The sequence below is a fragment of the Anser anser genome, assembly GCF_964211835.1.
Source record: "Anser anser genome assembly, chromosome: 11".
Classification (NCBI taxonomy): Eukaryota; Metazoa; Chordata; class Aves; order Anseriformes; family Anatidae; genus Anser; species Anser anser.
This window is the reverse complement of record NC_139732.1, coordinates 5,981,656-6,007,292: the sequence shown is the minus strand read 5'-3', so window position 1 is coordinate 6,007,292 and position 25,637 is coordinate 5,981,656. Positions and strand designations below refer to the sequence as shown.

The following is a 25,637-nucleotide window of genomic DNA, read 5'->3' as shown; positions in this document are numbered from 1 at the left end:
TGTGGTTTTTTTAGCCTCTTGCAAATTGCAGTTTTTATCATATACACCAGCACCCCCAAAGTGCAATGTAAATGTTTGGAGAAAAAAAGTGTAGTTACTGCTTTGCATGCACCAACAGGGTGAGGTATTTCACTTGAAAATACCACAGACTAGTCAACATTACATAGCAAGGGGTCACAAAGCTCTTCTAAATAGAAACATCATTCAACGAAGCTTTAAAAACAATTGCATACCCTAACACTATTACAGCTGATCAGTTTAAAGCAAATTCATCATTTCCAAGAAAAAAAAACAAACAGTTTTTTCTTTGCAAATTATATATGCCTAAATTAATCTTTCAAGTGAGCTATAAATCCCTGTAAATGGGGTTAGCATTGGAACGAATTATAGTTACAAAAATTGGAATGAAGATAAATCATGTTTCCTTGGTAAAAATCTAATAATAGCCGTGGGCTGCCTCCAACGCTGCTGGGAAGCAGATCCCGTGTTCTGTGACCCCGATGCGCTCTGCGCAGGAGGCCACGCTGCCTACCTGCACCACCAGCACCTGCACGGCTCGGTAGTGGGTGGCTCTCGGCATTTTGAGAGTTTTAATGAAATTATGATGCACATCTGCCTGCAGCAGTTCAGGTACCTAAACCAAGGAAACAAAAGATCTGGATTGCTTAAATTTGGAAGAAGCAATGTGAGTTTCCTTAATTTCAGGCCAATGGTGGTCATGAGCCTACTGAAGCATCACAAGGCCAAGCACTGCTTCGTTAACCTGCGTCAGAGCAGGGTTTGTTGGGGCGAGGGCTGGTTTGCAGCCCATGGGCACTGCGCTGCTCCAGCGAGGTGTGCCGGCCATCCTGGCACCCTTCATGGGAGTCAGGCACGTTGGTTTACAGTCAGATCTTAAAACAAAAAATGTTTTTAAATCCTTTGATGCTCTCCCTGTCCTCATCTAGTAGGGGTGCTGGGGGGCCCTTAGCAGCAAGAATCTTGGAGAATTTTTAGCGTTAGACCACTGCCAAATTACCGAAGTGTAACCACATGCAGGACATGCACTATCAGCCACTGTGCCTTCCATCTGTGGATAAATGTCAAAGGGAATATTTTGCGACAGTTCCTTGTGACCCAGATTTCATAGAGGTCTCTTATAAAATAATCTTTGAGTGAACACTACTCGCACGTCCTAAGGACACCTCATCCCCGTGAATCCAAAGGCAGGACTGAAGCTGCTGTGCGCAGGAAGATCTGTGACTTGCTATCTGAGAATTTCGTTCTTGTTTGATATCTCAGTCTTTGTGCCCTGCGGATCCATTTTAAACTGTCTGAAGCAGGAATAAATCTATTACAATGACCACTATTTTTTTTTTTAATAATACAAGATGTGTCTGTGAAGAGGTGTTAAAAAGTAAAAATGAAAGGCTGAAGTTGTAAGGAAAACCTGCTCATTGGACAAACCTGCAATGCAGTAAATAATAACCCCAGAGGTGAAAGACAGCCTGTTCTAGAAAAAAGGCAGTGGAAAAGATTTTTCTAATTCTTTTTTTTTTTTCTTTTTTTTTTTTTCTTTTTTTCTGTAGGTCTAGGGGAGAAAAGGTCCTTTATTCTTTGGTAACTTTTCTGATTTTGAATATGTGCTTGTCTGGTCACAAGGAGCAAGGTCACTCCTACTGCTCTGGGCCCAGGCTTTGTGCTGGCATTGGCGGTCGTTCCTCTCCTCTCTCTCTTTTTCCTCCCTCCCTCTATCTCTCCTTTTCTTTTTCTCCTGAGGTGCAGATGGCCACATTTGCAGGTTAACTGGAACAGCTGGAGGCACATTATTAGCTTCCTGCTGCTAACTCATATTTGCTTAGATTTTTTTTTTTTTAACAGCAACATAATTTACAAGTAGTAGGCCAGTGACAAAGCTGGCATGTTCTAAATCCGCATCTGATTTATATAATGCTGTTGCTTATCAGTGAATGAAGTCATAATTATTGCTTTGTACCATTAAATAGCATAAATATATAAACTGTTATACAAATTGCAGCAAATGTTTCCTCTAGGGAGCTCTAGACAAAATTTTAATGTAGTGCATTTGTCTGTGGTGGCAGTTTCTATGGTATATAATAACGCTGATAAATTTTACTGTAGCAAGTGACATTTTATAACATTAATCCTGGTGGTAAAATCTGATGAATACTACAGCCGTACTGGTGGGTGCAAAAAGAAGGAGAGCTTTTGACACCAACGGAATTGATTTTAATAGTGTTTTAAGGCTGCAAACCGCTAGCCTTTACGGATGGTGAAGAGATGGCAGATTCTGCTCCGGGATTGAAGAGGACTCAGGCAGGCACTGGAGAGCTTGGCTCGATGATGGTGATAATTAATTAAAAAAAATAATAATCTATTGATTAATACATCCTTTGTTTTGAAAATCAAAAAGGAAACCAAGTGGTACAATAAAAGCACTTTAAATCCTCGCTTGCTATTTAAACTCCGCACACATGAGCCTGTGGTAAAGACCCTCTAATGATTCGGGATGCAGCACTTGGGCTCACACCCGCTCCTGGCGTCGGACACATGGTGGTGAGGCTTGCTGCGGGGACTGGCTGCCACTCATGTCCCCATGGACAAAACGCCGCCGCGGCGGGGACAAGGGAGAGCGCCAGGGTAACCCCAGCGTGGCACAGGCGAACGTACCAGAAAAATAAACAAATTTGTGATGCAAGGAGATAAAAGAAGAGCACCTCTTCTGATTTCACTTGCATGTAACAGGAGCAGGTACTATTGCTGGTTTCTAGTACACAAGTCACAGCGTAAACGGTGTCGCCAATTTTGAGTTTGCTCTAGATCAGCTTTTCATGTCACTGCCAAAGCCCCGGCCAAGGCCACCTGTGCCTGCAGCAGGGAGCTGTGGGGCTGCCGGCAGCACTGAGGCCCGGCAAGGTCCCTGCTGGAGGCCCTGGTGGTGTCACCGCTCGTGCCCCAGGTGTCTGCCAGTCGCTGGGGACTGGCAGCGGCTGAGAGCTGCAGGCCCAGCTTCCTTCCTCAGAGGCAGCGCAGGGCCGCGAGCAGCGCCTCAGAGTCCACCTGGCCAGGGCCGGCGTGTCCGGCCAGCTGCTGCGGCATTGTTGTGGCTTGTTTTCGTTCCTGGAAACAAGAGTATTCAAAGCACATTGTCTGGGAACAATGGGCATGAGCAGTGGGGACAGCTCGCCCAGGGCACCCTGTCCTGGCTCGGCCACAGCCACAGCCTTCTGCTGCTCCAGCTACCTCAGGAGGTGAGGGCTGGGTGGCAGGCAGCGACCCGACCACGTCCCCGCTCCCGGGGCAGAGGCAGGGGCCTGCTCAACACCTCCTGAGGTGGCCCCTGTGCCCTCACCTGAGTTGTCCTGGCTGCTCGCAGCTGCAGGCACCAGGCCTCTGTCACAGGGTGCACCCAGACGAGAATTGGTGTGCTGGGACTACGGCAGGGTGCTGCTGCCCACAATATGTGTTCCTGCCAAAGGCAGGAGGAAGAGATGTGGGAGGACAGGAGTTCTGTGCTGGGTGTGAAAACGTTGTTTGTGGAAGAAGAATGATATTCCAGGAGCTTCGTTGTCTGTGTGCATTAATTACCCAAGCGATTTTACTGTGAAACAAAACTGCTGAGGTGCCTGGGTTGTCACTTGATCATGATGGCTGCGAAGCACAGGTGAGTCTGCTCCATCAGACGCAGCACCGAAAATAACTGCCTGCATGAAAACAAACTGTCCTTTGAGGAAGCAATTTCTGGTACGGGCACTCTTGGCAGAAGTATTCGATGCACTAGACATTTTCCTCTTGTGTCATTTGCCTTAAAACTGGTCACTGCTTCTCACCTGACTGCAAACGTGGCGATCGCGAGAAACACATCTGACTGTCATTACCAAGCAGTGATAACTCACCTGTGCCCATTGCTTGTCATTGCTCTTACTGAACTTCTAAACTGGGCTCACAAATTTCATGTATTTACTGAAAACAAGTAACAGAAATGTCACTGCTTCACACTTCATTTTTTTTAAGGAGCTCATTTTCTCCATAGAAGCTTTCAAAAATAAATGGATATTCCAGAAATGTAACCTGGAGGTCAGTGTGCTTGGGACGCTTCTGGTAAAACTGAAGACCCATATACTTTTTGTACTGTCCCTTAGACTACTGCCTCCATTCCCCACCTTAAAACGTACTTTTCTGTTTTCTTTGTGATGTGACTTTCCTCCTCAGATTCATGTTCCCATTATAATAGCATCACTGTGGAGTTAGAATGTTAAAATTGCAACCTCATTGCCATAGTAAAAATCCAAGTGACTTCAGGCTGAACAGCACAGAGGTGTCTTGTCTGTGTTTTCCTTGAGAACCCCGGGCATGTCCTGTGTGGGTTTTCCTGTAGCTGTTCACTTCCTGCCTTGTGTTTCGGATGCCCGTGTGTACATCTGTCACAGTCATTCTCTTCCTCTCCAAGAAACCGTATGTTTTTTCCTGCTGCCATTTGAGATGCGAAGTTTGTTGAAGTGGTTGTGGCTCACCCTGTGCCCTCTGCGGGCTGGCACGTCAGGGATCGTCACCTGCGAGCGCTGATCCCCCACACCCCTCGGCATGGGGTATGTGAAGAGCTGGTATGGGGGTGCAGTCCCTGGGCTCAGCGCTGGGCATGCAGGCATGCTACAAATGCCCTGTGAGCAGAGGTACTCCCGCTGTCACGGCCGGCAGAGGCTGGCAGAGCTGCTGCCCGAGAGCTGCCTGCCCGTGCCTTGGCAGCCCTGGGTCCTCTCTGCCTGGATTAGTGGGTTTTGAGTGTGCCACCTGTCAACTCTTCACTTCTTAGTAAATTCCTGCACAATGCTTTGTGGCTCGTGCACTAGTTAAAGCCAGTATTATTCTCGTGGCTGCCATTAGAATTTCTAGGAATAAAAGCACCTCGTAAGGTGCTCTGGCAGAGTGAGTTGTGAGCTGTACGGAATGCGTGCTCCTAACGATTAATCAACTCAGCTCAATACATGCCCGAATCGCATTTAATAGCAGCGTCGGGCTGTGTGGGTTCAGGAAACCTTTGCTGGTGTGTTCTGAAATGCTGCAGTGGTTCATGGCATCCTGCGGATAGCACCAGGCCAGCCAGGCTACGAGACAGCTTATGGAAACTGCCTCAAAATCTGACAAGTTGCTGCCGAGGTCGCCTCAGCAGGAGCTGGGTCAGCAGCCACCAGCTCCCCTCGTCACCCCTGAGCTCGTAGCCTCGTCCCGGCAGCAGCAGCGGGCTGGTGGCACGGGTAAGCCTGGCTATGGTTATTAGCTTGAGCATCTTAACACAGCTAAAAAGCTGATATGTGGTCAGTCAGCTCGGCCCACAGAAGTTCGGTTCTCCTTCACAGGATGGTGAAGATGCGTTTGTCTGTGCAGGAAGCAGCTGGGCCGTGTAGAATAAAAGCTTAGTTACGCTGACTTCTGCAAAGTCACTCTGCTTTTGTGTCTACCGCAAGCACTTAGCTTGAATGCAGTGTGTGAGTTTTCAGCTACTGTAGATAGATCATCTTTACAGACCACAATAAAATGTTTGTGTAATGCTTAACTGTACATTAAGTAACAACACGCATTGGAATGTCCCCATATTCCTTCTTTCCAGTAAATAGGAGCATAAAGCTGAGTATCCCCACCACTCCCATTACTGCACGCGGCACTTAGTTACATTAGAAGAACGAGGTGTCGTTCTGCCAGCTCTTGTTTCCCTCCATTCGTGCTGCTTGCTGGTTATGCACAGAGCACGCTGACCTCTGAGGCAGTTACTTCTAAGGCCCGGCTTTGTGTCACACCTTGTACCACGGCACAGCTCCTGCCAGCAGTAGGTGGCTCGTCCCAGTCTCCTGTGCCCACAACTGGAGCGGTACTGGGATGAGCTGGTGTGTAACAGCGCGTGTGGAAGGCGTGGGTATGAGGTTGTGTGCTGGAGCGTGACTTGTATCGTGTCAAAGCACCATGGTGGTTTTAAACAGCCTAAAAGCGGGGTTCAGCTGTGGCCTCTTACAGGTGTGCTGCACAGCCGGGATGTACAGGACATTTTGGTGGTGACAGGGACCCGTATTGCCTTAACACGTTGCTGGTACCTCTGGGAACCAACTGGAGCAGTCAATGAGTTTTGCGGTTCCTACAGTTGCTCAGGACCCTTGCAGACTTATAAAGATACTGCAGGATCTCTTCCTGTGCACTTTTGCTTTGCTTTCTTCGTATTTCTCTGGAAGGCGGTGTGTGTGTTCTCCTTTTCTGAGGGCCGAGCTTCATCTCTGTGCAAACATCCCCAAGCGGATGTGCCCCCGCTGCCCCTCTCCAGGCAGCACGAGGCTGGGAGGCAGCTCCAGCTGGTTCAGCTCGGCTCCAGCTCAGGGCAGCTGTTTTACAGGGGGTCTGGGGGCAGGAACCGGGGTTCAAAATCGCCTCTGCTCCAATGGAGAAATCGATATTTAGCCATAAAACCAGGAGGGGCATGGATGGGATTCACAGCCTGAACGAGAGGGTTTCAGTATTGTCATAGAAGATAAAACAAGAGGAAAACATTTTTGAATTTACTCTTTGTGTATTGAGGCCTTTTATGATTCATCAGTAAGTAAATATAAGCTAAGGGAGTGATTTGTTTCTAACAAGCTTATAAAATACTAGAGTCATTTGTGAGTTTATTGGAGTGCTGATTATAAACATTCCCTCATGCACACTCCTTTGTGTCAAATTAACATTCAAAATACAAATATTGTATCTTTGAATATTTCTGTAATCTCTTCCCAAGTATTCAAGAACTTCACGAGGAGAGGCGATTGATGGTGTCACATGAAAAGTTGTCGAGTGCTCCGTGACAGTTTTGGACATATTTTTCCTTTCTTTGGCACTTGCTTTGCTCATGCTGCTTCTTTGAATTGCCTGCTCCATGCTCTAGCATTTCATTTTTTGATACAATGCATAATTGATGCTCATCTAGCTGCAAAGATTCAACTGTTGTGTGTGGCGTGCTGCCTGCGCGCGGCTCCCCGGGACGAGCTGTGCCACCACGGAGTGCGGCGCTGTCACAGAGGGGGTGGCCACTGTCACAACAGGGGTGGCCTCAGCACGGTGCCCGCTGCCTGCTGGGGCTGGCCAGGCCTTCCAGAGCACCCCAGGGAGAAGCTGGGCTCTGTGGCCTCAGGTGGGGTTTGTCTTTACCATTTTGTCCTTCCCCCTAAAATGGTCCCCGTGCTGTCGTTGTCACTACCCAAATTCCTCGTCTTTCCTTTCATTGTGTAACTTGTTTTTTACTAAGCAGAGGAAATTTGTGCAAGGGTGGGGTCTTAGGCTAGCATTATTATAGTGGCTGCCATTTAAAAAGTCAATTTTTGCCTACAGGCAAGGTATTGTTATCAGAGTTTGTACCTATTTTGCATATATACGATTGTATCTTCGCTCCCTCTCAGGGGTGATGGTGGCAAATGCCGACTTCTTAGTGCGGATCATTGAATTGGAGCTTAAAGTAAGAACCCACAAGAAAAATGAAGAATAAAATAGTGGGTAGCAGGTCTCTAACAGACCTTTATTGTATCCTTCTTTTTGGTTCAAACAGGGACTCCATGACAGCTTGATTTAGGATTTTATTTTATTTGAGGGAGCAGCTGAAAAGCAGCTTGATTTTTCCTCTCATTTTTCACTCTTCCTTAGTAACTTTAGCAGTGCCGTGGAATATGCTGCTTCTCATCTGGGCTTATTAGGTGCAAACTCCTAAATCTATTTCCAGTTCCGCGAATGCACATCAGGCCCTTCTCTGCAGCAGTCCTGCTGCACCCTTGAGCCTTTCCACATAACCTCAGCCCCTCCTGCCCAGGCTCCAGCCCATTGCTGCGCCCGCCCCTGGAGGTGCCCTCCTGTCTGGCACCACTCACAGCCTGCTGCTGGTATTGGCATACGGTTTCTGTGTGTGGAGGGTTTGTTTGTTTGTTGTTGTTGTTGTTGTTGTTTGGTTTAATGTAACTTCTGGGAAGGAGCGGAGTGGCAGAGAACCTAGGAAGCTGTGCGAAGCCACCAGCCTGAGAGCTGGGTGAGTTTAAGCAAATACAGCCTTGCAGGAGTCCCGCTGTTAATGAGCTGTCAGAGCCTCTGGATGTCATTTCCTTGCGATGTGCTGCTACACTCGTGCTTCCCACGGCTGGAGGAGGTAGCACCGTCATAGGCTCAGCATGTCCAGTTCCCCTTCTTTGAGCAAAAATGCAGACTTTCCTCCTATCTTAGACTAACTTTTCTGTCACAGCCCTCATATGTTCCTTGGAGCCTGTCTTTGGAGCATAAGAGTTTGCACATGGCTTTCCTCAGTGCATTAAAAAGCCAATGACACATCAAATGAAGAAAATGTGTTTCTAAAAATTAAATAAAACCAAGCTGGCTGTCCTGTTCAGTGGCAACGTGTCTGCCAGCAGCCATGTGCCTGACTGAGCTGCTCGCATAATAAAGCGGAAAGGGATTTGTTTACAAAGGCAGCGCCAGAGTACGTTGAGGTTAGGGGCCTGGGAGCAGGCCTCTGTCCGTGCTGCGGACATGGAGCAGCCGTGCAGGATGCGTGCAGGCAGCCGTCTGTGTCCCACTGCAGCTCTCCGGGTCCTTGTGCTGAACAGAGCCAGCCGCTCGGGCACGAGGAGTGCAGGCGGGCCGGCTCACCCCCAAAGTACAAATGTAAGGGTGATGCTGTCTGGGTTTCGGGCTTTAAGTATCGGAATCACAAGTTGTGTGTTAGACGTGTGCTACTGAGAGTAACTTGGCAGTGTGTGCTGTACAGTGTCCTTGTTTGGCACCGAGATCTCTTTCCAAAGGTTGTGGGGTTACAGCTTTTTGTATTCGCAGTGAGGATCCTACAGGGGATGTTTTCCCCTTGGACTGTGGGGTGTTAATCGAGCAAATCCCATCAACATCAATGGAGACACTCGGTACGTTCACTGACGAATTTTTCCATAGTATGAGAATGTGTCTGCATAATGCAGAGGTGCTTAAGGTATTTTCTTGTTTTCATGCAGATTCTTTGTGACTGCCTTAAGGAATACCATGCGTTACTGCACCTTAGGATTCCTGACTTAAAATGTCTGATAGTTTTTTCATTCTTTTGGGCATATTTGCACTCAATGAGCTTTGAAAGATATTCATGCCATGCAAAATCAGTCACCTATCTGAGCCAGACAGACCTTATTTAGTCACCCACGTTTTTTCTGTTGGCAATGGCATCTCATTTCCAGCTACGATAGCTGCTTTGCGTCCCCCAGCTCCCTTCCTGTGCGGTGGGGAGAGGGAGCGGGGTGAGGCAGGCACCAGAGGACGGGGCTTGAGGACCGGAGCCTGGCTGGGGTGGGCTGCGAGGTGGGTGCAGCCCTCCTGGGAACTGGTAAGCTCCAGGGCAGTTCTGCTGAGTGATCATGCCCAGATAGCTAGGTGACTGTCGTGGTTTTCTTTCCCCCCCAAAAAAAGCTGAAAGATGTTTCCATTTTTTGGCTTGTCTGCATGCATTGTAAAGAAGAGTTTTTGTCAGGAAGCTGATAACAACGCCATAACAGGTTGCTTTTTTACTAGAGGCTTTTGCCCAGTGGTAATGTTTCTTAAGAAGAAAAGAATGGAAATTTGTATATAAAAAAAATATATTTGTTTAACCCGAATGGGAGTGTACAAACTGCCCCAAAGCAACAGAAGTGCAGCATTCACCAATCTCCAAACTGTTTGGAGATGAGCAACAGAAGTAATCTCGAAGCTGATTTCCACTTGCATTTGTAACTTTTATGCCCACTGTGTCCCAAATAACTATGCTAATGGAAGCTGTTTGACCATAGCACCAACCAGAGCAAGGATAACAGGAGTTATCATAACGCTAGCCAAACGAACAGAAAAGTATGATGTTTATCATTCGTTGATGCTTGAAAGTGTGTTTCTCAGTTAAATTGTACATTTCAAAGTGTTTTCATTTTGTTATGCGTTGTGTTTTTAATCTCTCATTTTTACCATTTTTTCTGCTTCCCTGATGCCGTCATGGAAGTGGTTTAAGGCTTTCTCAGAGCCTGTGTATTGCTGAGTGTCGTCGACAACAAGTGGCTTGTAGCCTGCCAGTCACGTTAATTATATACTATTAGAAACCATTAATCTGATGATTAGTTACACAATAGATTTATACTCTATCATGTCAACGTATACTTGGGAAACTTTAATCTGGAGATCAGTGCCACACACCAGCAGGAGCTCACGGATTTCAAGTGCAAGTGCGCCTCGCATGCCCACCAGCCGGGACGGGTGCCACGGGGCTCGGAGCCCCCCAAGACCCTCGGTGTGGGCGCAGGCAGAAACGCACCCAGTGCTCGGCTCTTCCAGGGGAGCTGCGGCCGCAGCCGCTCTCCCGTACGCCGCTGAGCCTGAGCCACAAGGGTGGAGGCTTTGCCTCTGGCTGTTCTTGCTCGAGCTCTGATGGCCTCCTTGCCACCACGGTTGATGCACGCTGGGACAGCAGGAGGTCTGCGTCGGACGTGGTGGTGTGGGGGCACCCTGCGGCTCTGGTGGCCCTGGTGCTGAGGCTGTGCAATGTGCCAGGCCTGTGAATCGAGTGGCAAGGGCTTTACCCCCACTGAAACTCGGCTTAAAGCTTTGCATGTTCTAAAAGCACTTGGCATATTCCAGTGGGATGTTTAATATGAGTATAACGATGGTTTAATTTTAATTTTTAATTTCACAAGAAGAATAGATGCCAAGTAGATACTGGTTACTCCTGTTTGTCTGTATTGAGCTCTTTGATGTGATATTGTCGATAGGATCAGAGGACAGACGTATTCCTGGTGTGCAGCAATGCAGGGAGCTGCTTCAAGGGAAGAGAAGAGACCAGGACTTGTAGCAGGGCATTGAGGTTTATTAAGCAACTCAGTGGCACGAGGGATGCCAGCACAGGGAACGGGCTGTGGGCCACGGGCTGGGCTCAGGGACAGTACTTCAGTTTCACCAGGTACTGACATTAAACCTGAGATATTACAGCTGTCAACATATCCAAACACCAAAATACATGACGAGGGTCGAGTTGCATGGGAAGCGTACAAACGTGGTGTTTTTATTCATCTTTAGCTGTTCTTATGGGTTCGTTAGCTTCATCCAGGCTCATTCCGTGTGTATGTATATGGGCTTCCATGCTCGAGGAAGGCGTCTTTTTCTATTCTTGCACAGCTTTCGCATTTCCATGGAAGCCATTGGAGTTACTCCTTAAAGAACTTTTGTGAGGGAAGAGCCAGAATTACCAGACTTTGATCCACAAGGACTTTTAATATAGGCTATTAAAAAAAAATGTGTTTTCACGGAAAGGCTGATAGAGTGTGAAGTTTCTGTGCTAAAGTGTAGCGCGTTTCTGTAAATGATCTTTATGCAGTTTCTCCGATTAATATCTACATCTAAAATAAAGCCATGCAGGCAGGGTCCCTCTGGGACTCTGCAGCCAGCAGACGGATGATGCATAGCTTCATGAACTCCTTTGAACTTTCAGACTTTATTTTTCTTGTAAACTGAAAATTAAGCTGATGAGGACGGGCTTGGCAGGCCCGTCATCTGTGTCTGCCATTCAGCCTTCCCCGTGCCATCACGGAGCAGGAGCTGGAGCAGCGGGCAGAAAGCTGCCCTCATCTTGGTGGGAAACTCCGCACAATCTCATCCTGAATCCCTCTGGGACCGTGCTTCTTCTTAATGGTCATTTTAATATTGCAGTGTGGTGACATGTACTGGAGGCAGTGAACTCACAAGCTACCTTATAAATAATTTGGCATCTAATTCTGCATATTTTGAGCTGGAGGCCCCCTGAGATGATGAAGAGTTTAAAGCCCTTTGTGTGGTAGGGCTAATTTAGTCTGAAAAAAGAGTACCTGAAAAAGAGGCCACAGATAAGTATAGCATGTGCATCACCAGAAGCATTGCAGTTGGTTACCAGAAACCCATAGGTGCTGCTCCAGCACCAGTGGAACTTGCCAGGAGCTCACGTGTCCTAAATCTCCCCTGAATCCCCAAATCCTTTTCCCCTGGGAAAAAGCAGAGGAGCGGGGCAGCCCCTTTGCTTCGTCTGTCCACCGGCAGGGCTGACGATCTGCCGGAAAGCTGTGAAGAAGAGGATGGATTTTAGTGAGTCTCACCCAAAAGCAAATGCATGTTCGGAACGCTCTGCATTTTTGTTGGTTTGCCTTCCATAGCTTTCGGAAGAACCAAAGTCCCTGTGTTATCATTTTTCATTAAAATGATGTTTCTAACCACGGTGGACAGCTCTCATATCCCTTGAAAACTTATAATAGTAAAATTGTCATAAGGATGAGGCAGGAATGCAAGATTTTATTAAACAATCTTCAGCTCATAAAAGACATCAGTGTTGTGCCATTCTAGATCATATAAATATATTTCAAAGCAGAATCATATTTCAGCAGAGAGATAAAGCACAAAAGAATATGAGTAGCAGATACCAACATAAAATATTAAACCTTCCAAGAAGGGGTGCAGGTGGATGCTTATCCACGCGGGCAAGTCGGGGGGCTCGTGCGGGCTGCGAGCAAGGCAGGATGCCGGCAATATGTCAGCGGGGCCCAGAGCACAGCTGCGCGTGGCAGCTCGTGGCTGTGCTTCGGGCCGGTGGGGGCTTTGGCGTGGCGGCTCGCAGCGCGGAGCCGGGCGTTTCTGCGCAGCCGCGTGTGGTGCTGCAGGCAGGTGATGGGAGTCCTTCGTCGGGCAGTTGTCAAAGGCAGATATGAGCTCTACCTGGATAAATAAGTATAAATAGTTCTCTTTCTGATATGTGACCAGATTATTTTCCAGTTGATTTCCAGCCAAGGTCCCAAGTGGGCCACAGATCAAAAAAAGATAAGGGTCAGTTACAAGGTTGAGCTCATTCGGTGTTTCCATGGTAACTGACCTCCAGCATCCCTGGGAGGACGGCACCCAGCTCCCCAGGTGACATTTCTGCTGCCACGCCATCAATCCGCTGCCTTTCACCGCCGGGGCCGCCCGAGCGGCAGGGCACCGCGCCGCACCGCGGCTGTGCCGCCGGCCAGGGAAGGGCTCGGCTCCATCCTCCGGGATTAATTACAAAAACGTACAGGAGCGATGCGGTCCTAACGTTTTGTGCAGAGGGACAGGGCCTTAGACAACAACGGCAACAAATGGATGCCGTCTGTACAGCATCGTCCTGTTCTGACGCGAACCTCTGCGAATCCACTGTCCCCCTGTGGCGGTCACACCTTGGTCTCAGCCCTGGGTTTTGCCTTCACCCTTGGGTTGGTTGTAATGAAACCAGCAGTGAGGCGCTGCCAGCCGGCTCTCCCACAGGCTTTGTTTCGGAGGGGGTGTCCATCACTGTCGTCCTCCTCAGCCCCAGCCGCTCGCTCCTCCGCAGCCACATGGAAGAAATGCTGGGGAAGCTCCTGCTTTTTCCCTGCTATAAATTTTCCCCTTTGCTTCCTTATTTACTGGGGAATGAATTGCCTAAACAGAACAGTTTCATGCAGTCTTCGTTTTATTTCCCTGCATTCGTTCCAATTTGTATTTATTTCTATTATAATTAGAGCACTCCTTACATGGCCCATTTATTTCTACCAGATTTATGAAGTAATGGACGAGAGAAGGTGCTCTGTGAATATGGTGTGTTAATGCTTTGTTACACTGAATTACAGGTTTTCAAAGTTCATTAAAAGTGTGGTTAACTCATGGATGTGTACATCTAAGTACGGGAAAGACATTCCCCTTTATTGCTTTAATTTGCTGCAGCGAGGTAGCAATGTGCTGTTTTGGGGAGCAGTGGTACAGGATGGACACGTTGTCGGGAATGAGCATCAGATTGCCCTACATGCTCTCTCAGATTGGGACTATTGTGGTTATAAGGGAAAATTTTGCTTTATTAAATCAAGTTGAAGTTTTAACTAACAATGAAGACAATTCCATTTTTATTGCTCCAGTTCAAGTTTGTCATTGGTTTGATAACATGTCGGTACATGACAGTGTTAATGCATAGTTTTATATTGCCATTAATATAGTTATAATTAGAAATGCAGCTGATACAGTACATGGGTTTAATACAGCATTATTAATTATACTGCATCCTCGCCAGGAGGCTGCCAGCGTCAGTTCTCTTAGAGGCACAGAGACTGATTGTAATATGTATTAAATGCACATTGCTGCAGCACAAATAGCTTTATGGAGAAGCATATTCCCACTAAAACGGGCAGGATAAGAGCGTAAGTGCTACTAAGCACCCTATCAACACATTTAAAACTATCCTGCAAATGCATTTGAACTTGCAAACAATGAACGACGTGCTTCACCACTGCAGTTCAGCCAGGGCTGCGCAACCCCCTAATCCTCGCTAACAGGCAGTAAATTATGTACCTCAACATTTATACAAATGCCTGCCTTTGACATCAGTGGGCACCACCCAGGTTTCACCTTCAGGATTCAGATAATCAGCTCTCGTTCCTACCGGCTTCCCTCAAGACCAGTATGGAAATAAGTATGTGTCTGCCAGGGATCAAATGCTTTTGGAGACAAAAGTAGGTACTGAAAACATTACAGGATACTATCATCTCCCCATGATACTTTTACACAAAGCGCTCTGTTCCTCTTTTGGCCTGACATAGTTTCAGCCTGACAGAATCCAGCAGGCCTGCTTGTTTTAAACAAGAGCACATCCTATTATTTTTTTGAGAAATGAAGTGTAAAATTAATGCTTATTATTTTCAGCTCGGGAAAAAAAAAAAAGGCAAGAAACCCAAGATTCTTGTTTGCTGTGCATTGCTCATTTAGTGTTAAAATCAATTGATCCCCACGCAGATACACTTATGGAGAAATGGGAGACGATCTAGCACAGCGAGCTGTGAAAATCTGCATTTTACTTTACAAATGAGAGGGGCTGCATAATTCACTTGAGTTATGTAGGTCTCTCATAGATGCCTGTCATATTAAAAAAAAAAAAAAAAAAGGAATAAAAATGAGGGAAATGATTATATGTTTTGTGTTCCTGCCGCCCGGCGCCACGTGGTTGACTGGAGCGTTGGCTGTTGTGCTGCATTGTCAAAGAGCCGCCCCGCGCGTGCCTATATCATCTTATATAATTCAGGAAAGTTATTCTCCAAAGGTGACTGAGTACCCCTACACATGCACCGTGTTGCTGTGTAAAATAATATGCTGTAAAATGCCACGGAGAAGAGAGTGATTATAGCAGCAATTCTATCTATATCTTTGGGCATTTTCATATTTTGAATACACATGCATGAAAAGAGAAGCGTTTGTCATGCTAACCATGGTACTTTTTTCCCCCTTTTTTCTTCCTGGATGGTTTTATAGACACAAGAAATACATAATGGACTCCTGTGGGAGTGGAATAAAAACCCCCATCGGTGAGGAGAAGGCCTTATAATTCAGAAGTGGATTTGCAAATCAAAAGGTCTTGCCTCGAGTGGGATAAATTTCCAGATCTGCAGGAACCCATTATGTTTTATTATTTTTCATTCGAGTTTTAGTTTGTTTGTTATGGGTTTAACTATTTAAAATACTGCAGGGATCAGCCAAGAAAATACACAATCTCTGTTACCTAATTAAACATACCAAGACTGTAAAAATATACTTCAATGGAAATGCTGAATATTGTTCTACTTTTTTAATTTTACTGAAATTGTAGGTGTTTAGGCTGCAAGAGGAGCAGTCTTTTAATCAGCAGTATGTGTCTGTCCGTATTTATGAACACACGTGCTCACACAGGACCATGGGCTGTACATGAATCACTGTTTTCCAAATACCCAGTATGTGGAGAGTAGAAAATTAATGTCAAACATGATTTCTCTGATTTACTCGCAGAAGGAATTTGTTCCATTCCCCCAGTATCTGCTTTGTCCTCTCCAAGTTTATTGCAGTGCGCGGCTGCCGTAGCAGCTGTGTGCTGGGCATGCTCGGGATGCTCAGCGCGAGGCGCGGATCCCTCCCCCTGCTTTTCATCCCTCTGGAGCAGATGGGAAGGGCTGCACGAGGCCAAAACTTTTCAGGCAAGGGCCTGATCCAAGAAGGCAGCCTTACGCCATAGCCGGGGAGAGGGCCAGGTTGGAAACCCGTGCTTCAGAGAGGACAATATGCCTGTCCGTGGTGGGTGCCCACACGGAGGGTTGCGAACCTCGCTGTGTCCTAGAGCTATCCCAGTGCCCAGCCACGGCTGCGCAGGGAGCTGGTGGAGCTGCTGCTGTGGTGCCGTCAGCACTTTCCTCTTTCGGTTTCTGACTCTTCCCTCTCTTTCCTTTTTCCCTCCCTCCCTCCCTCCCTCCCTCCCTCCCTCCCTCCCTCCCTCCCTCCCAGCCCACCCAGTTGTCTCTCCCTACCCTGCTCACTGCCTCCCCTGCACCACTCAGGTGTCTCAGCCATGGGGCAGTGTGGGCAGCTCACCACCTGCTCTGTGCAATTTTTTTAAAATTATTAATATTAATATTAATATTATTAATTATCATCATTAATAACAATAATAATAATAATAATTCTCTTTTTCCCACTGCCCCATATAGAGCACCTGTATGGAGCACCCATCCAGGCATGCGTGCCCTGGGCATTGCTCCTCGCTGCAGATGTGCCAGCGTGCAGACGTGGGAGCCACCGAGCTGCTGGTCCAGAGCTGCTCTGTTTGCCTGTCCTGGTCCTGGACCACTAGTGCTCACCTTCCCACCTTGCAAAAGGGCTCTGGGACCCTGGGAGTACCAAAGGCATTATAAGAAACAATAGCTTCCCTCTGTCTGGCCACTTTAAAACTAATTTAAAATGTTTGTAAGTAAAGACTGTGCTTTTGGAGATTCACATTGTTTGCAAGATCCCAATGCATTTGGCCAAAGAGCAGTTCGCTGTGTAATGCAGTCAGTTCTTAGGTATCTTGGAACTAAAAATTGAAGTTAGTGAGGTTTGAAAGTGTAAAAACAAAGCTGAGTGTAAATCAAAAGACAGTTTGTTTAGTTTTCAAGATATGTGTTCATGACAATTTCACGTGTGCTGCCATAATGAAGGGAAGATGTTTTGAGGAAGTATTTGTAAAAAACATCTGCAAAATCTTTAAAATGTAGATGTTTACTGTTATATATTAAATATGTATTATAAACCTGTTTTCTAAATTACTCCTCCTCCCTCATTTCAAGAAAACCAAAAGGTCTCTTTCATGTTTATTGTGGAAATTGACTTAATATGGCTTCAATACCTCAGAAAAAGGCCAAAAATATGGAAGTCAGTAAACAGAGAAACATGCCATCTTACAAAATAAGAATTGTTGTTATTTATGTTCAGCTAGAAAGTAAATGCTTAAGAATGAATAAAGCTTAAGATATATGATATGGAAATTAAAATGACATTTGAATCCCTTTAATGGTCTATCTGCACCTTGGAAGAAGTTGAGGGAGAGAAAATTAAGGCTGACATTGGTCTGGGCTCCTGCTCTTCTCCCACAGCTTCTTCCTCCTCTGTATATGTGCAGCGTAATCTGAGGTGAAGCAGCCTGCTTTCAGTGGTGTTGGCTGAATTCACACTGCTAAATTCACTTTAAACGCTGTCTGAGTATTCAGTAATACATACCCAGAGCAACGATGTCCTTCCCCTGCGGCAGGACGCGAGGTGGAGCGGCACGGTACCGTCACGAGCCCGGCCAGGTGTGCAGGCTGCAGGCGGTTTGGTCCCAGCCCCGCTTTCATCCCAGCTGAAAATGAATGCCCCTAAATGACCAAGTGACTTGGGGCCCCTAAATGTGACTTGGGGCTGTTCACCTGAGCGCTCTGCGCGAGTGGCTCAGCTGGCTCTCGTAGCGGGGCCATGGCGATGGCTGCGGGTCCTTGACGTTGCGCGCGCTGGCACCGGCGTTTCTCGCTGACTGCTGCATCCCAGACGCTAATGTGCTGTGTCACTAACAAGTTGTATCATTTGAACCTTGCAGAGGAAGGCATCAATCATGAGTGCAAGCTGTGTAACCAGATGTTTGACTCTCCGGCAAAGCTCCTGTGTCACCTGATTGAGCACAGCTTTGAGGGGATGGGAGGCACATTCAAATGCCCTGTTTGTTTCACAGGTAAGACAGGGAGACTGAGACAAGCCTCAGTGTGCATGGCTTGATCCAGAAATGACACTCAAGGGATTTGTAAAATACTGTATGCCTTTTCTCAGGAAAAGAAATACCGTGCTTGGAAATGTTCAAAATAGCTCCTGTCTAAAACAGCAGCACTGGGTGTTTGACACCGTGCAGCACTGCCCAAACGCAGCAGGCTCTGCACTGCTGCTTGCAACGAGCAGCCTTTCAACCTGTACCTTGTGCTCTGAAGGGGAGATGGGTCTCCAAGTGCACAACTTGCAAGGTATGGACCTGTTCTTGTGAGCACCTGAGCGAGGGCTCTGTGTGAGGCCAGTGGTGAGCCTCACTTGAGTAATGGTTCATAAGATCAAACCACACAACAGTTAGTTCTGACAACTCATCTCTCAAAGATTTCTTTAAGGACAACTTGCTCGTCTCAGAGCATTCCCAACTCCTTTTCTAACAGTTCCTGTCTGAGTGCCTGCTCTGTGTCCTTCCCCATGGTTCATTTTCAGCTGTCTCACCAGTGCAAGTGATGTTGGGTGAGCTTGCTTAATGGATCTGCAGGATACATTTTAAGGGTGCCTTTTACAAACTTTTCAATAAGTTTCCAAGTAGTTAACATCTAACTGCTTAGAGATGACTCACACACGTGTGGCTGCGGACCAGGTGTCAGTAAGGGGATGCAGGTCCTGCAGTTCCTTAGGATTAGGCCCACAGTTTGAGAACCCACTTTTTGTGAGCTTGGAGTTAATTTTTCCTTTCCAGAGACATGCCTTAATGTAACTCTTTGACTGCATGTCTTTAATTCTGCTGAAGAAGCTTTTTTCATATACCAGTGAACAGTCATATAAGATGAGACAAAAATTATTAAACAAGATGTTTTTAACCAGCTAAAGCTGGAGTTCAGTGTCCTGCACTTCACTTGTTGAAGTCAGGATAATTATCAATTCAAAATCATAATGTAGATGTTGTTATATTTGTAATATTTGTAAATGATATATATATATTTTTTTTTTTATTATACAGAAAGGACAGCCCATTTAGAAGGTCTAAAAATGGTGACAATCTGCCCTTTCAGGTTCACGTGTCTGGTGTCTGCCAGAAATGCTGTTCTGGGCACGCATCTTCCAGACCAGCCACCAAGGCCTCTCCTGGCCCAGTTGTCCTGCATTAAAAATGCATCCAATGCACCTGCCGTGGGCCCAGGGCTCCCTGCAGGAGTGGTGACGCCCTCTCCTCAGTCTGATGATTGAGTTCTTCCAGTCACCTGTGGACAGTGTTAGCTTTATGTGAAATATCAAAAATCCATACAGGATTTAGAGTCTGTTAGAAGTAAGCTGACTGTCAGCCTGGAGACTCTAAATTGACTACTTGTAAGGAAATTCTGCTGAACCAAGTGTATTGGCACTTCTCTGGCTGATATCCTTGGATTTTCTAGAGTCTTTGAAATCATAAAGTGTAGTTCAAGATGGGATGTGTTATATGAAGCAATCCTAACTAATTGTTCTATGTTATTTCAGTTTTTGTACAGGCAAATAAACTGCAGCAGCACATCTTTGCAGTCCATGGACAGGAAGATAAAATTTATGACTGTTCCCAGTGCCCACAGAAGTTCTTCTTTCAAACAGAGCTTCAGGTATGTTTGCAACAGGAGTAAAAGCAAAGCTAAAGCCTTTGATTTGTCTGTGTGCAACCATCACCCTTGTGCAGCGTTTAGAAAAAGTGCATAGCCCCAGTATGGTCTCTGCTCCTGCTCTTAAACAGTCTCTCAGCCGCCTTCTGCCGCCCTGGGTGCTATCAGGAGAGAAGGGTCTCAGAGCATGGCTGGAATAAATAAATAAGACAAGACAGATATCATGATTCTTTGAGTATTGCTCTTGACAGTATAGTTGCTACATCCTGACATGTCTACGTCAAACACCTTGTAAATAATTTCTTTTTCTCTATTAATAATTTAGGGACTGATTAACATACAAAGACTAAGCAAATGGTAGGCTGCCCCCTCCCCTTCCTTGCTGCTAAGTCGTATGTAAAGGAATTTTCCCCACCTAGGTACCAGAGCAAAGCATTGGTGCAGCTGAACACAATGCTTCGTTAGAGGCTCCACCAAGGCAATAGCACTTTAATAAGCAGCAGGTTGTGCAAACCAAGCATCACATCCTGCTTTCCCAGGGGGCTACAGTCCCTTCAGTTTTAGCCCCTGCAAAGCTGGTGGTTGTCCTGCATTCCTGGCTGCAGCAAGCCTTTTGCAGGGACCAGACCCTGATTGGGATGTGCTGCTGGAGCTGCCATCGGGGTCCTGGCCCCAGGGATCACCTTGGAGCCACGCTGGGGAGGCTGGGTTTTAAATCACACTGATACCTTTGATGCTAAACCCTTAGATGCTGGAACCTCTGTGGGGCATTAACTTTGTGCTGCTCCAGCAGTAGAGCCAGGTCCTGTGGGCATGCTCCCTCCCAGGGAAGTGGGCTGCTGAGCTGCAGCTTTCACAGGGCTCGCAGGGAGGTTGCTGCCCTGGCCTTCCTCGTCAGGCATGTTTGCCTGTGCAGCACTGCCACAAAAATACTGCTGCTGTCTGCTGGCAAATGCAGGATTTTTATAGGATGGTACCGTATGCCTCATTTAAATCTATTAGCTTTATAAACTGTGATTTACTTAAACTTTGGAGGGTTTTTATTTATCTTGCTGAATTCCCAAGCTGCTGCCTCTTGTGTCGTGCTGTCACGCTGTGGAAGGATGGTTGATCTTTTCACTTTGTTGATTTTATTTTTTTGTCTCCCAGGGGAATCTCTTCTTTCCCTTGTTCTAGCAACCTGATTTGCATAAGTGTACAAAAGTTTTAACTATACCTTGTTAATATTTTAATAAAGTCAGCAGATTTAGGTTTGTGTGTTGTCACTACGAATGTTTATGAAGGCAGCAGTGGCTTGCAAAGCCAGCTCTGAGTTTTTCTCCCGTTTTTCCTTTAAAGTGGTGTTTGGTCAAGATGCCAGCACAATTAAAATGGGTGTACTGGCTTCCTAGGCCACTGCATTAACCTTTACAATCAGGTGGTCAAATAAAGAGAACCTTGTTAAATTATAGTCTTAACAGTGGCCCTTTTTTTTTTTTTTTTTGCAATTAACAGTTTTAATTACATAGTGCTTCAATTCTGAAGTGCTGTGCATTGCAAAATTGCTGCAAATAGCAGCCTTAATCAGATAAATTGTAATAGTAATTTTCCAGTTTTTAGGCAGGATTGGTGTGCGTTTAAAATTTCTCTGCTTATAATAATTACACAAGTTGCTCTGAATGGTGTTGGCTGAATGAAAATTCAATACTTAGCTGCACAGTTTCAGTCCTTATTTCAGGGCTGACTCAAAAAGGTGTTTACTTGATGCCAGGGATTTTATTAATTCAAATACCTGAGCCAAGGAGGACACAAAATTTGTGTATAAATAAGTTAGGAATGCTCAAGACTCTTGATCCAGTCTGACTTGCATGATTATCTCACCAGTTACTGATTTGCAAGCTATCTGTTCCAAATTCCTCAACTGTTCATGATATTTTTGTTAAGTAAGGAAGTCGCAGTATTATTTTAGTGAGCCAGTTGTTCAGTTGCTAGTTAGAGTTAAATGTGCGTAAACCTTAATAGTGTAATTGTTCTTAGGTGAGAAAATCACCGTCCATCAAATGGTTCTGCTTGATGGATTTGACTTTTCAGTTCTGATCTTGTTTTCCCACTGGTGTAAAATAACAGCTATTCCTTTTTAGTCAAAATACGAACCTATGCCTTGTTTACTTCTGTATTTTTAAATGAAACCATTGAAGATACTTCTGGGGAAAAAAAGGGCGTTCAAATATTTCATGAAGAAATTGAGAGGCATGCTTACAAAAAAAAAAAAGGAAAAAGAGGGTGGGGAAAATGACGTGCAGCACAGGAAAAGGCAACTTCTAGAGATGTCTTGGGCTAGGAATTAGCCCTGCTGACTTGTAAACATTTCTTTGAACAGTTATCTTGAACATAATGCATGTTAAGAAGGGCATATCTGTGATGTGATGGAAAAAGGTCACCACTCTGAGCATACATCTTAGTGCTTGGGGCAAATTCTGCTTCAGCAGCATAATACTCTTAAAACTCTGAAACCCTCTCTTCATTTGTGAACTAGCAGTTGTGTTTTAGTAAGTGTTTATGCTTTGTTTGTGCTGTCTGATGGAGCCATAAAACCAAGGCTTAAGGAAGCTGGGAGGAATAGGGCTGGTTTAATAAGCTGTGGAAATTCTGGTGTGAATCTGGAGTGATGAGTCAGTGAGGTTATGCTGATACTGCCAGAGGAAAAGAAAACAGAACAGTTATTTAACTGGTTATGTTATCTCATTGGAAATAAGGAAACAAAACACCGTACGGTTAAGTATGAAACACAGTGGAAACGGTATGTGTGATAACCCAGCATGCCCTTAGGGCAGCGGAGGAGAGGCAAGCAGCTCCTAGTTTTTCACATCCTGTTTGCAGAGACTGACATCCATGAATATGATGAAAATACTCTGGGAAAAAAAAAAAAAAGTAAATTTATACCTAATTCATAATACATCAAGGCTGTGGCATTTCATTCCTCCTGCTGAAGTGTGCTTACTGAAACAAGCGGAGAGGTGGGCTTTGGGGGGTCCCTCGCAGGTAGGGCAGAAGGATCCCTTTGAAACCGAGCTTGCTCTGTAGGACTGGTCAAGAGGTGACTGCCTGCCACCAGGCAGCTGAAACCATCATGGCACACGGGGGGGTGAACTAGCTTTTTGACAACTGAGATTTTGGGTTTTACTATGTAAAGTGTAGTAGGGAGTCCTGCCCACTCCAGAGATGGGTCAGAAATCATGGTACGTAATGCGTGTTGAGAATTATGTTTGTGGCATTGTTCACAGCTGGGCAATGTATCTGCTTGATCACTTGCATTGAGAATTATGTTGAGCAAATTGTGACTGAACAGTGAGATATATATATTTTTTTTTAGAAGAAACTTTAGGAGGATTTTTCATGGGTACTCTTTTGCCACTGCTTTTTCCAGGGAGCCATCACATAACCAATGAAGTATTTGCATTTAAAGGATTAATTCCTGCTGTTTGCTTGTGTACCGTTAATCATACGGTTTCCTTCTAAATGATTACAATTGATGATAACTAAGGCAAGGGATACAATAAACAATGCGCAAATAATCCAGGTACCGAGGGAGCAGGGTACCTGCCAGGTCTTTCCTAGCACAGGTGTTCAGGTGTTTTATTGCCTGCGATGAATAAAGCACTTTCTGTTCAGATTTGGAGATATGTCAAGCTACTGAATTAAGGGAGCTTCACTGGAGGAATTTGCTGTCATTTCAAGTGCCCAGGTTCTTTAAATGTACGTGTATCAAAAGGAGAGTGGCTACTATGGCTCATTGGTTAACACTGTGGTCTGTCTCCTTCCTCATTTTGTTTTATGTGAAAAGCTGGCAATTTTCATATATCTATAAACAGGCAAGAGCTGCTGCACAGAAATTGCACTCATTATATTAATAATGATTTACCATGAACGTCCTCCAGGGGCTTGATTTGGTCCACATCAAAGTCCTTGGGATTCTTTCCGCTGATTACAGCAGATCAAGCCCTAAGCAGGTTTTCTTTTTAAAGTCTGCTTTTAATGTCAGCTTGATGTTAGATGAGTCTGCTCTGGAGCGCTGTATCCTGCCCAGGAAAGCAGGGCACCGTAGTGAGGCACCACAGGGCGCATTGCATCCCAATGGGGACATCGAGGTGCTGCCTGTAGCCCTGGTGGCTTCCCTGGCAGGACCGCTGGTGGGGCCAGAAGGAGCAACAACTCCAGCCTCCCACACTGACGGTTCTTGGGCCATGCTGCAGTGTCCTCTGGAGCAAGTGGGGAGCAGGAGAGCCCCTGGGCTTGTACATGGCCCATCTGCACCCAGGCAAGTCCACAGGGCTCAGTTTACCAACAGTGGTTGGAGCACAGAGGAGAGACTACGGAGATCTTGGGTCTGGACCCAGCTATTCGAACTCACTTGGTGGTTAATGTTTCTAGCTCCTACTTGAAAAACGGGCTTTACCTACTTGCTGGAGGTATGAGGAAAGCTTACTTAAATAGGAGTAAAATTTTTCTTGCAAACAGCCCTATGAGCTTGCAAGACCCTAAAATATCTCAGTGCTTCCAGGCTTAAGTGTCCATGAAGTCAGTGAGAGAAATGCAAATCTGTGGTATTTTGATGATGTTGCAGAAAATATTTTTCCCTGGGGATATGGGAGGATGGCAGGACAAACAGAACCTAACATGCATCTGTCTCTGAAAGTCACTTACCTAACCCTGCGTGACTGACTGTGCATGACTTAGATGTTAAGCACAGAAGCCTCTTGCTGGAAACAAACCACAAGCTCTAGGTTTCATATGAAGTATCAAAAAAAATTATGTGCAGAATTAATTTTCTGTAAGTAAAAATCTGTTTTTTCTTTTAAACAGAATTTACATCTCTGCATTTTAAATACACACACACACACACACATATATATAGTGTTTTTCCTCCTTTTAAAATCCTGAAAATGGTCTAGTCAGTTATTTGAGCAGATTTGGCTAGTGTTTCTCAAAAAATGTTGCTATGGTGCTTAGAGTATTGTTAAATTTTAATTATTAGTAGTTACAAAGCTAATAAATTACGAGAATACCACAATCTATTCCAGCCATATTGCTGGGTTTCATTCAGACGCAGTCAGATAATTATAACTAACAATAATTAAAAATTAAAAGTGCTGTAGGCACATACCCATCATGTTGAGTCTGTCTGCCTGAGCGTTCTTTATGGACTGTGAAACCAGAAGTTTTACCTCTGCTCTTGTGTCACAGCGATGAAGAATTTTGCCTCTCAGGTCTCTGGCTCTCAGTATGTGTGTTTAAAACCAGCAGAGGAGGTCTATATGGCTGCGTACAGATTTGGGGTTAGGAGCAGGCTATCTGATGACCAAAGCTGGAAGTGCCCTTGCAGACTACGTGGGAATGCTTCTGGGGCTGTGCAGGAGCTGTGGCTGAGGTTTTTTCCTGGGCCTGACTGCCAGCAAGGTGAATGCTGTATGTGAAAGCAGGGGGGGCACTCTTACACACCGCTGTGCACTTGGCAGCACCTCCTTTCCTAGCACAAAGGGAGGCGGTGGCTCCTGCCCCTGTGGGTGGGGGTGCCCTGGCACAGCCAGGCTGCTTGGCCTCTCCTGCTTTGGGTGAGGATGGTGCAGAAATCCCAAATTGCCCTGCATTTGCCATGGTGATGAGGTGCAGCATTTTTTTTTTCATTTGAAATGAAAATTCTGATCAATATATAGCTGCATTTTTGTCATCTCTGAGGTGTCTTAGTGAGGCACAGAGAGATCTCTCCAGTCTACAAAGACCCACCGGAGATGACACTTGGAAATACGAGTAGCCTGTCCCATAACAAAAAAAAAAATCCTCCTTCATTTCTTTCCCCATTAACGCTGTTCTGTGGCCAGCCCTGGCTAACAAAGTGTGTGCAACTTGGCATTAACAACTGCAGAAAACCCAGCAGTGATGCAGAGTGGGGGGGTGGAAAAAAAGGGAGCCAGG

General features: G+C 45.8%; 1 protein-coding gene across 9 annotated transcripts in view; it reads left to right on the top strand.

Annotated features, from left to right (window-relative positions):
- Positions 1 to 25,637, top strand: part of ZNF423 (zinc finger protein 423) — a 214,690-nt gene that overhangs the window by 173,732 nt on the left and 15,321 nt on the right. For 8 of the 9 annotated variants that reach the window (XM_083794807.1, XM_083794806.1, XM_083794811.1 and 5 more), the window contains 2 exons: positions 17,918 to 18,049; positions 19,573 to 19,688. The exons of the other annotated variant lie outside the window; for it this stretch is intronic. In XM_083794807.1, the coding sequence (XP_083650933.1) occupies positions 17,918 to 18,049; positions 19,573 to 19,688 (248 nt within the window). The remainder of the gene's footprint in view (positions 1 to 17,917; positions 18,050 to 19,572; positions 19,689 to 25,637) is intronic. 9 annotated transcript variants of the gene reach the window in all.